The 12,814-nt window shown below is 37.3% G+C and overlaps 1 protein-coding gene across 1 annotated transcript in view; it reads right to left on the bottom strand.

The window, feature by feature from the left end:
- The window catches only part of LRP2 (LDL receptor related protein 2), a 115,474-nt gene that overhangs the window by 89,198 nt on the left and 13,462 nt on the right, over window positions 1-12,814 (bottom strand). Inside the window, exons 2-4 of the mRNA XM_066189998.1 lie at window positions 9,852-9,959; window positions 7,774-7,896; window positions 5,268-5,384 (exon numbers count right to left, since the gene is read on the bottom strand). Coding sequence (XP_066046095.1) covers window positions 5,268-5,384; window positions 7,774-7,896; window positions 9,852-9,959 — 348 coding nt within the window. The remainder of the gene's footprint in view (window positions 1-5,267; window positions 5,385-7,773; window positions 7,897-9,851; window positions 9,960-12,814) is intronic.

Here is a 12,814-nt window from a genome sequence, read left to right as displayed (position 1 = left end):
TGTGCCATCAGGACAGTCCCTAAGTAGCTGGGTTAATTTTATGTGAGGAGAAGTAGAAAAAATAAAAGAATCTGGGAAGAAATACTGGATTCTCTGAGAGCCTAATGATGAGAGAATGAAGGAAGCCAAAATAGAACTTCATAACAATACTAGGATATCTGAAAACAAAGGAATTACTGTCCTTGTAATTGCAAAAACCCCAGGACTTAAACTCCCTTTCTTTCTCTCTAAAATTTAGAAAACGTTAGCCATGAGCTTTGTTCTTTTACTCCTATCACCAAATGGGGATTTCTTAAAAGGAAAAGAAGAATCTGAACCTTGGCAGCAAGAGGGGAGGAATGGGATTAATTCCTAAAACTGAAAGTCCTGTACAATCCAGCTCAATGAAAAGCTCTCCAGCAAATGAAGTTGGAAAGTGAGTATCACAACATTTTAAATTTAAGTGGAAAGGTCTTACATCAGTCACTGCATTTGGAGCTTGCAAAATCAACATTTCCTAGCTTTTATTTGAATTTTTATTTAAACTAAGATTTCTCTGCACACACCTGATCGAAGATTACTGCATTTGAGTATAAAATCCTCCAGCTGTGCAAGAACTGATAACAATCAGAGAAATTGATCTCTGTTGTAGGGGGCATATGGAAGAAGTGTCAATGCTCTGTGAATGACTTGAAGAGGTTCTCTTCCAGGCAATGGAACTTTTTTTCTTTCTGTGTTGGTGACAAATGGAATAGAAAGAGCAAAAAAGGAAGGCTAAGGTTCTGAGTTAAAAGGACAAGGTAGGTTAGTTTGTACTTAAGGAGGTCTGGGAATAGAGCTGTACAAGAGAGTGAAAGGAGACAGTATGAACACATTAGGAGAAAAGTGAAGGACAGAAAAAAATATAAACACTCTTTTCTTTCACCTTGTTTTGAATGGTCAGTAGCCTCCAACATAAATAGTGTTTCCTTTACCTCCTCCTCCCAAAAACCTGTGGCTAATTTTATAGAAAATTAAAAAGAAGAAACGTTTCCATAATCATGACAATTCCTAGAAGATAATATGAACTTTGTGAAAACAGGGGGAATGTTTGTCACCTATGTTCATTCCAATGCTCAGGAAGAAAGGGAGCTCTTCTTTCTCTCCCCTCCCCTCAGGCGTTTTCTTAGCCAAAGTACTTCTCCACAATCTGTCTCCCTGACGCAAGCCAACACTTCAGTTGCAAAATATAAGTAACTGGCGAACACCAGCACAAATGACAGATGAAGCACCTTGCTCCTTGTAACTGTTTTGGGGTAACAGCTGCAAACATATTTAAAAGGCATAATTCAATGGACACCTGGAAGGTGTTTGAAGCCTGTCACAGGAACTGCTAAACCTACACTATTTTGCACTATGTCTAACAGTTCTCTTCTGCAAGCTGGAAATAAATCCATACAAAAACAGCAACAGGAAATAATTGTAACTAGTATTTGATTCAGCACAAGCTGATGTCTGTCACACAGTCAGCAGTATAAGCTTCCACAACCATAACCCATGTTACAAGGAGTAGAAATTAAAGGAAAAGAAGAAAGGAAATTTCCTACTAACAGGTATCTTTCATTGCAACATATAAAAACATTTTAAGGTTTTAATTTTTTTTTTTTTTTAAAACAAAATAAGGTTAATTAAAACTGATTCACTGCCATGAGTCACCACCTCACAGGGGTCAAAGCATTGCCCAGACAGCTCACCGCCTACCAGAGACACCAGGAGAGAGACTTACTCCAAGCCCAAGAGTCCTATGAGCTACCTAATAGCAGGCAGTGTTCATAGTGGAGATGCTTCCAGAGCTGGCAGACAGAGCAGACCCTCATTCCTGGCCTTAATTCCTGATTTTGATCCCTGAGACTCTATTCTTTGGCTGCCTGCCTTAGATTGCTCCAGTTTCGCTACCTCCCTGTCCCAAACTCTTTGTGGTGGAGATACTCCCTTTAGCCTGAACTTCTCTCTCATCCTATAGCTGCTACACGTAATTTGTCGAACATCCAGAATATTGGTCTCTGACTATGGCATTTTTCTACTTTCTTGGACTACTTCTCTTATGATCTCTTCAGTTCTTGATCTTCGTTCACTTTCACCCTGGTCTCTGCAAATTAATCCCAGAGCTGGCTGCTCACTTCCTGACCACAGCAGCTATTTAGCATAGCAAACAAGAGGCAGGAATTCACAGGTTAGGCAGCTGACCCATGGCAGTAACTCAACATCAAAATTAGAATCAAAAATCCAGTGTGTCTTGGCCCACACTCAGCCCACTAACTTCGAACAGTGTATCTTTAAAGTACTGCCCCTTTCTCCCTGACAGCCTCAGCGTAGCACTCAGCTGCCAGAGCAGTATCCACAGAGGTTATTCTGACACAGCAAAGCAAAATGGACATGGCTGGGATTTTCATTTTTCAACTGTGAAGCTAGGACAGCAGAGAGAATTCTATCTTAACTGAAAGAAATAAAGTATGTAACAGAAAAATGATACCAGTATTGGCTGCCTACTCCCAAAAAGCATTTGCTACCCCAAATAGTCTGCCATTTCATTCTATATTTCTGAAGTTTTAAAATTAAAGTATTTACTAGCTGCTGACTATTCAAAAAAGCTAGAAAACAGCCAGATATGTGTATTTTAAAAAATTAAAAGCCATAATTTTATTAAATCAAAACAGCTTCAGTGCACTAATTGTATGACCTGTAGCTGAAGCTTTGTTCTGATGTTTATCTTAGCCTCTGCATGGGTAGTTTTCTCTTGCTCTTAATCCCATTAGCAATAAAATGGACTAAGGCTCTGAATTCCTTTGTTCTGCTGTTTTACATGTTTAACTGCAGACTTACTTTATATTGGTGACATTTTGCATTTGACTACTTTCTTAAATAATGTCACTTATTCAGGAATATAATTTTATCTTCTTTACAATCTAAATCTGTTTCCAGACAGATGAACGAGTGCAAAGCATAAGTAAAGAGACCTAAGTTTGCATTTTGTTATTCTCTGCTCTGTGAAACACCAAAATCAATCATAAATAGCTTTATTCTTTTGTTATTCATGGATGCTTCATTTTCATTTATGAAAACTTTTAGTTCAAATTAAATGAGCTGAATCTAGTGACAAAATTGTACTATTCCTCTTACATTTGTTTATATCAGATAACGTGGAAAAGGAAATACACTAAACACTGGGAAAAATGAGCATTCAAAGCAAGTCTTAGAATCTACTCCTAAAAATCACTTACACTAATCTGTATTATACAGTTAATCATAAAATCACCAAATTGTAAATTTTATTTTATGGCTTCTGTTGAAAGTTCCAGTCCTTGCAAAGACAAAAAGGCAATAAAATTAACCAGCCTTCCTCAAGGGTCTTGTCATTACATTCTTCTTGGATTCTCTTGTCTTCAGCACTGTCACATTTCTTTAAACTAGTCCAACCTACTATCAAGGTTCCAAGTCACAGTAATTCTTCTGTCTCAGAGGGACTGTCAACACATATTCTAATAAACCAGAGTAGAGGCTGTTGAATGATAGGAGGCAGTCCCTCTCCTTGGGGCTAAATATGCTGCCCCCACAGCAGCCATGGGGCCAATTTGCTGATGCAGCAATGACTGGCTTTCCCCCACAGCAGTAGAGTGCCACTGTTTATGTATCTAGAGGGCCCTTTCCCAACTGCCTTTTTAATTTACCTAGCTGAGAATGTTAAACATTAAATAAAATGTGTACTTCAATTTTCAAACATCACAGCAGCTTCTAGCTCAAAAAAAGGGTTTTAAGTATCATCCACTCCCATTAGGACTCCACTCCCAGACTGACACAGATTTACTGCATTATAACAATCACACCATGGCACCTGGGTGTTCCACACTGTGTTCAATGACTACTCACAGATTTCTCAGAGATGCCAGCTGTTCCAGTTCTTTAATTCAGGGATAATACATTCTTAACACAGATATCTTTTCTTCGGGATTTTTTTTCGTGTGTGACAGATTTGCTAAATTAAGTTACCAACTTCATTTCTTACTCTAAACTTTAAGAGAAAAATATGCCAATCCACAGAAGATATTCTTCCAGCAATGAGATGGGGTACTTTGGATCTTGGCTTTTAGCCATTTATATTGGTGACTTCAGAAGTCGCTGTGGGTCTATCACATGAAAAATTCCAAGCTGGATGACTTAGTAACATCTTATTTCAGAGTATCATATAGTCCTAAATCCCCTTTCATTCTACATAGCGACAATTTTAGCCACTTGTGAGTCAAGGATAAACCATATCAGCAATCAGATGACCATATAGCGTTCCTTTACACAGCATATGCCCCTTTCCCCCCTAAGCACAACCATTAACAAAATGTCACTTCTTTGCTTCTCCGTCCATCCATAACCACCCCAGTTTCTTCCCTCACATCCTGCCCTGGGTCTGGTTCTAAGTGAAGTTTACAGTTAGGTCTGTTTCCCAAAGGCACACTATGTTCTAACAGCTGGAATAGCAGCTTATATGTTAGATGTCACTCCCAGGATGTGTGAAGCTTTTCCTTAAGACTAACAATGAATGACATGCCTGTTACACACTGTTGTATAGGTATTAGACAGAAACATTTCTGAAAAACCTGGCCACTATTCTGTGGCCAGTTTTCCTTTCCATCTGTATTCAACCTAGGCCAGAATTTAGGGAGACTGTCACCAGACAGGCAGCCTCAGCTCTGGGGAAGTTAGAGAGAAAAAACTACTTTTCCATCTGCATTTTGTTGGCACAATATAAACAACTCATCTGAATGGAATATGACTAAATCATCTCCACAGGAAGCCGCAGTCTAGAATAAAATTCTTTTGAAGGGATCAAATCTCCACAAATAAGTCATTTGGAGTCAAATTTTTCTTTTCCGTTCAGGCTATAACTACTACTGACTTCACATGGAGCATGCAGAAACAACATTAAAAACTTCAGAAAAGTTAGCTTTGAATGTCCCAAAGCCATAAGCCAATTAAACATGGTTGCCTTTTTACAGTGCAATATTAATTATCTTTCAGACTATGAGAAACAGTACGACCTGATCCTGTGGTGGCAGTTTGCACTTGAGTTCCATGGTAATAGATCTGTATCAGAGCATCAGCTCTAATACACAGAAGAATCTGAAATGAAACTCTTGTAACAAAAAGCATATTGTGGTCATCCTGTCTATCAACAAGCCCTTTAATCTTACAAATGTATTAAAATGCCACAGAGAGATGAGATGAAACTAGATCTTGTGCTAGGAGTTAAGACTCACGGCAGGCTCTTTCATCTGTCCCATCAGTGCAGTCCTCCACTCGATCGCACCAGTACGCGCTCGGGATGCACTGTCCATCAGAACACGTGAACTGCTGGCTTGAGCACGTCCTTCCCGCTGCAACAAACAGGCACACAATCAACCTTTTTTGTGTGGAAAAATATTTTCCTTCCTCTTTAACTACTTCATTTTTCTCATAAGTACCAGTATAACACTTTCTCCCCCTGTACCTCGGTGTACCCAAGGGGAAGAACACTGGACAAGCACATAGCAGACAGCATAGCTCTGGGAGGGCTCCTGTAGTCGGCAAGGTCACTGCTTTTCTCCACTGAAGAACTGGCCTCTAGATTAAAAAGTACCTCCCTGTAACTATTCTGCCTAAAATATTAAATTACCAATTCTCACTGATTCAAAGTTTTCTCTTCTTTACTGGGTCAAAATCTGTCAGCAAATATAAGTTATTCAGTCAACTGGAATGTCACAATGTAAACACAGCAGAGCCGGAGGTAAGGTTTTCTAATACAGCCAGGGCCTCAACAGTCAGAAATAGTTTGCATATATAACTAATGGAGGATTGAGAATGAGGTCTCTTCTCTTGACAGCTGTCAGGAAAAAGGAACCACATAAAACTGTTCAATTCCACTTTGATTCCACTACAGCTAAATTACACTTTCAGTTCTTAGGCAAACTAACATGAACCTGTGAAGAAATGGCTGAAGGGCAAGCTTACTACTAACTTCTCCTTCCCTCTGCAACCTGCACATTTGTTTCTTTCAAACTCGTATCTCAACATCATCCCAGTCTATACACTGGCATCTTGTCATCTGCTGCTCTGCAAGGGCTCTCTATGCCGCCTTCTGTCAGCAGTGTTCCCAAAATAACATCAGCTACTGGGATACTACTGTCATGAGAAAAAACAAGAGCATGACAGTAAAGTGAAACAAATTTCTGCATGTATAACTTCCAGAGCTGTCAGCCAGTTTTCCCAAGAAAAACTTGTAATATTTCAAGGCGGAAAATCTCCTCTAGCTTTCCCAAACACTGAGATAAAAAGTCCCCTCAGAACAACAAGGACAAATACCAGGAGATGACTCAAAAGCAGCAGCAACAGAGTGCCGCTGCATAGATACTGACACTCATGATTAACCAGTACACAGTGAACAATGTTACAGTGACCCAGTTCCAAAGCCAAACTCAGAGCTGTTACTCTTTTTGCATTCTGTATGTACAGATTCTTTAGTTAAAACATAACCAGCAGTTGTGCTGACACTTTCTCAGAGGAAGAGGGGAGCAAAAGGTAGTTATCTATAATTCAAAATTTTCCATCCTCAGTGGATGAAGATGGAATCAAGATACAAAAGCCAAAACAGAGGCTGTGAGCAAAATCCTTCCAAAATAAACATTTTAACATGCCCAGGGGTTGGTGAGTATCTCCAGAGCTGTTCAGTTCAAAGAAGTTATCAAAAAAATTATACACACAAGCAAAATGAAAATTAACTAACCTTATCTTCATCACTTAGAGTAAATTTTAATACTATAAATGGCAGAAAAACCATTCTTCAGAACACTAGAGTTGTTCTCTTGTTTTATGCCATAATGCAGAGAATGTAATTTGGTGCAGTAATCAGTTCACTGTTCACCACTTTGGCATGTACTTATAGCCCTTCAAATGCTTAGCCATGAAATTCTAAGCCAGAGTAACATATTTTATTTGTCTATCAATACTAAGAAATGAGCAAAGCCTATGGCTCTGGCAGTTAGGCTGTTAAATTATTTTCTTGATCTAAACTGTACAGAGAACACCAAACACTTTATTGAAAACAGTAATTCAGACATGAATAAGACATCGTTTAGCACATTTAAATTGAAATACTAATCAGAATTATGTTCTAAGTTTAAGCTGTCCAAATAATAATGAAAGACTAGACTCCCACCAGACACCAAGACCATAGATATTTCTCTTCTCTGAGTGTGAGGAAGAATGGCTCTGTTAATTCTAAATAACAATGCTGCTAAATAGCATTGCTGAAAATCATACAAGAATATTTACAAATCTTTGCTGATTATTGATAATTCCTCCTGTTTTATACACAAATAAATTTCAAAGTCATCTAAAATAAAATTCTGTTTTGTTATATATAGTTCTGAGATGCCAGCGTGAATTTTGTTAGCCAATGAATACAGCAAACATAGTAATATGCGTATTTCACCATTTTTGAAATTCTATATCTTTTATCAAGTATAAAACTAGTATACACTTTATATTTTTCTCTTTTTAATTAAAAGAAACATGAGTAATTTTTAGATTTCAAGACCTGGAGATATCTTTTTAGACATATCTTCTGTATTTTATCTACTTCAGACTTCAGATTATTTTATTTCTAGAAATACTTTAGAGAGACTTCTGTCCTTACAGAAGGCTTGTTTCTGTACATTCTCAATATGCTGCCACGTAAATTACATTATTTCACAACTCTGGTGTAACACTGAAAGTTAAAACACTTACGACATTGTTGATGTTCATCTGAGCCATCTTCACAATCCTCCTCATCATCACAAACCCATGACTGTGGAATACATTCCCCATCAGTCCGACACTGAAACTGATTTCCCTCACAGGTAGGTTGTGCTAGTGTAAGGAATGAAAAAAAGTCATTTCACAGACATCTGTGAAAGCACTTTCAAAGAAAATAATTGCATAAGGGAAAAGAAGGTCTAAGGTTCAAGTGTCACTGAATTGTAACTTCCATGAAACACATGAAGTATTTAACAGATCAGAGAAAATAGACAGACCAGAGAGGGGAACGTGGACCAGCAAAAGGATGCTCAAAGGCAAAATTCAGCTTAGTAAACTCCTGCATAGACTCTCCAGCCTTATACCCCCCCTGGAGACAAAAGCTCCTCTAAAAGGGAGATTCCAAAAAATTTTCAGGTTTTGAACTGCCCTGTGGCAGAGCACTTCTTTTCCCACTTTTCTATAGGGTCACACTAGCTTCCCCTGTTTCACAGGGGTCTGTTCTTTATCCTCAGTTGCTTTATCCCTGGTAAGTGCATGATCTCCCAAAACAAGGTCATGATTCTTCCCTGTGAATTCATGAGGCAAAAGAGAGGGTCAGATCAGAAAAATCTGAATGTTGTTGTTTCAGCTCCACTCTGTACTCTTCAAATCGACAAACAACAAGGAACCATCAAAGAGAAAGATAAATGTTTGAAACTGTGTCACAGCTTACTCCATCCTAGTTAATACTCCTGGAAGAATCTCTAGTACAACACAGTCCAGTAAACAGGACTCTGGTCTTGACCATCTCTGTTCTCAGGATTATGTTTTTGCAGAAATACAAGGTCAACTTGAAACACTTTGTGCTCGTGAGATGATATGCAAGCACAACTATCAATTTAACCAAAGCATCAAGGGAGAAAATTAAAACAATTTGTAGATTTAGAGTTGAAAAGTACAAAATAACATCAGTAGTAAACTAATTGAGGGATAAAATTGATCACATACTACAGATATGTTCTTCATACATACTTTTTTTAAGTCCTGCTTCAAAAACCAAAGAATAACCTTTCAGTATGATTTTAACCTCAGACCAGTTTTAAACAATCTTGCTAGGCATTCATGTGCCCCACTACTTATAGCACATATTGTTTTTAAAGGACAATTAACTAAAAAAAGATAATTTTAATATTCAATATTGCTATGGGACAACACCATTTTGTTTTGCCAGTTTAAAGGCATTCTTGAACCAGGACTAGACTAGTTTTTTTGGAGCTAAAGTGCTAAGCAACAAATCAGACTGCCAAGCAATGTCAATGGCCTCAAATTATTATGTGGGTCAAGCAGCAAAGAAATAATAACAGTGTAAAAAGAACAGATAGAAATTAGTCTCCCTCCCTATCAGCTGAGGAGCAAAAATTGGCTGATCTGTAAGTGGGCTGATAATTGTACCAGCCCACAAGGCTCAAAGAACACTAGAACTGAGAAGGTAAAATACAGGCAAGTTCCTGAAAATAGACTGTGGAGGGAAATTCTTAATTTTCACAACTCTTCCATTCAGCTTGAGAAAATCTTTGTGCATGGATATTACAGTCCATATGAATAAAATTGTTGTCCCTGAACTGCTGACACAGCACAATCAACCAGACAATTAAGCATGACTCTACTTTGGGCACAGTAGGTACAGTTAGTTGTCCAGGGTCTGAAAAATCCAAAGATTTGGAGCACAAGTGATGCTGGTGGTAGCTGTATATACATCCAATATTCAGGATTACTACAGTAATAGAAGACAATACATTTTTACATCCACTTAGAACTTCAGTCATAATATGAAACTGTATTGGGCAGTCAGATTTTTAAGAAAAGTTTAAAGTCATGTTAGAAGCTGAGCACTACTTGATTTTCTGTGTTGCAAAGCCAAATGAGCTCACGAAATATGACTCAAATAGATTCTGTAGTATCTCATGACAACTAGTTGTTTTCTCCCGATTCAATATTCATTCTTGTACCATAGGTACAGTTGAGCACATTGGAATCTCCTAATTTCTTCTATTACAAGGGAGTTGCCCTGTATTTGTTTCACTTACGGCAGCCAGCTTCATCCGTGTCATCTGAGCAGTCTCTGGCCCCATCGCACCTCCAGTCCGCAGGAATACAGCGACCATTGCCACAGCGGAACTGCCCCCGCTCACATCCTGAGGTAAAACAGAGGAACAGGCTCCTTAGCAGCACAAACACATGAAAACAGACACTGAAATTCATCAAGAACTCTGGTTTACCCACTGCCTTGCAGCATGGAGAGAAAATGATAATACAAAAAATAATAAAAAAATACTAAATATATATATATATGTGTGTGTATATATATATATATATAAGCTCTATATACACTGTCAAACAAACAAACAAACAAACAAAAAAAGGCAAAGAACGATCTTCAAGTATTACAGAACATCTCCAACTAAATTGCTAGAAAATTCCAATCATTTTACTGTTTGTGTATTATACAAACAAAACAAAAATAGTTATAAAAAAGGAAAAAATAACCTGAACACTCTCAGAGTACATACACTACAGAAACCTATTTATCAGGAATGTGTCAATTTTAAATACCCAAGCAGTATAGACTTTGAATAAAAGTAGGGTATCATTTTTGACATTATATCTAAGGGCTAAACATGCTAAACATTAGTGCTCTCCGAAGTGTATGAGGATTTAAAAACACACAATAATAATCCCCTTAGCTGATGTGGAAATGTGGTTTCAGTGGTAACTGCTTGAAAGTATAGAAAGATCTCAGTTTTGTTTTGCTTTATAATAATGCCCTCATACTTAAAATATTTCCCCTGAAGTACAGGAAAACATTTCTTGAGTCAAGATTTGAATAGCAAATAATTTTAAAAGAAATTAAGCATTCAGACATTTATGGCTGATCAAAAGCTATCCTGCTGTCGTTGTCTCCTGCTTGATCTACTAAGGATTAAGACCTGATAAAGAAGCATTCATTCCCAGGTGTAAATGCAGCTGGATCAGGCCTTTATTAGAGCCAACTAATGAAATCTCCAGTCCGGAGGAAAGAGAAAAGGCACTGTTTATGGCCCTTCGTTGTCACTACAGCCTCATAAAAAGGGAGTGAACAGTTTTATAGATCCTCAAAACAATGAGCTACAACATAATTAGGTTCAACAGAGCTCTGTTTCATGTTAATCTGTTGTCAGCACCTCAGAGAGGGGAACACTGAAAAAAAATCTGAGGTGATAGCAAAGCCCAATTTGAAAAAAAAAAATCCTGTTTCCTGATTAAATTAATAACCATGTAATAAAAGAATATCTTTCAATTATTGTGAGTGATTTGTGCAGAGAAGATAACCTCAGTATACATAAAGCACAATCACCTATTTTGTGAATTCATGATGACATAAATAACACGCTACCTAACTTCCATGTAAAACCAGGCATATCAACACTGTCACATAAACACAGTTAAGTGATGTACTCCTCAGGGGTATAGGCAAACTACTTTATGCAAGGAATGTTCAAATCTGATTGTCTGGTAGTGACACCCTGATTTATAATGTATCCTGCAAATGGTCAAAAATTTCACTTGGATAAATGGTGGTACGGAGTGGTACAGGAGTATGTTCACCCAAATACCTTCTATAGACTAATGCATGATGGTGGTTGGTGGTGCAGGTCTGGGGTTGGTGGTGCAGGTCTCTTATCAACTACCTTTAAAACACAACAACCTCCCTTGCAAAAATGCCCTGAAGGAATGTACAAGTTCACTCTGGAATCCCAGGCCCTCTCCCTGAATTTTGCCCTACAAAGCAACATTTTCATATGAGATTAGCAGTTAAAGCTCTAAAACACAACATATAACCCACCCTTTATCAGTTGCAATTACTGTGCAAAACAAATAGTAAATCTTCTTATATATTCAATATATTATGGCTATTCAAAAGTATTCATAGTCACTTACCTAAAAAAAGAAGTTACAATATAGAATCAAATCTGCATCCACAGGATTAGGATTTTTAATGAAACATGCTTATAAACAAGCAATATGACTAACTTGTATATTATTGCTAAATAATAACTAGCTAAAAAAAATTCAAGTGCTGTGCACAACAATAATTTATTTTGCCTATCTTGTAGTTAAACATATCCTTATAGTGATTAAAATGAGGCGATAACACTGATAAACCTTTTTGAAAGCAGTATAAACACAGCAGTCTTTGTACAGTACCAGGAATGATAACTGAATGTTAACAGAAAAACTGCAAGTCACCCAGTTCTGCTATTCTCTACAATACTTTTCAGAATTATAATTCAAGATGCTCACACCTATAGACAGTAACCACCATATCAACATCCATTTATACAGTTCTTCAGCAAACCTGTTATAATTCATTTAAAAATGGTGTCAAGCTTTACAATGTTATCTGCTGTGCTTACTTATGACTGACGGCAAAGAGCTCTCAAACACCTACAAATATTATGAAAGACTAATGCATTAATTATCACTGTTTTATATGACTTTTAGAACAAAGAAAATTACTCAGCAGATAATTACGTAAATTCATTTTAAAAAAACAATCTTTGAAAATCAGTAATATGAAAGAAGTAAAAGTGATCTGCTGTATCAAGGGCACTTCTCACTAAGGTTCTGAAAAGCCTGTGTTTCATCTGTGAGCCTAAACAATTCTAACTTTGATAAAGGAGAAAGTCATCAGGGAAAAAATACATGATTACAAAATTACTGCTACAAATACCCAGGAGAAATAACGAGAATGAAAGGAAAAAAACCATGTCAGCAATAACCAGATTTGGTATATTCCATGCAATGTGAGCCTGCAGCACCTGGGTTTCAGCAAGAGCAGGGACTATCAGAAAACAAGGGGTATTTGTTTGTTTATTGATATTATTTGAAGCCTCAATTCACTGAAGAATTAGTCATTAGTAATTTTATGGAAGGCTTTCCTTTCAATAACTTTTTGTGTTTCGTTTTTTTTTTTTAAACGGTGAGGCAGTTCATTAATCAGTCAGATATT

Source organism: Chamaea fasciata, unplaced genomic scaffold (assembly GCF_029207755.1).
Source record: "Chamaea fasciata isolate MVZ Bird 193981 ecotype frontalis unplaced genomic scaffold, bChaFas1.0.hap1 SCAF_8, whole genome shotgun sequence".
NCBI classification, from domain to species: Eukaryota; Metazoa; Chordata; class Aves; order Passeriformes; family Sylviidae; genus Chamaea; species Chamaea fasciata.
The sequence above is the reverse complement of the archived record's forward strand: the minus strand, read 5'-3'. Positions and strand labels throughout refer to the sequence as shown.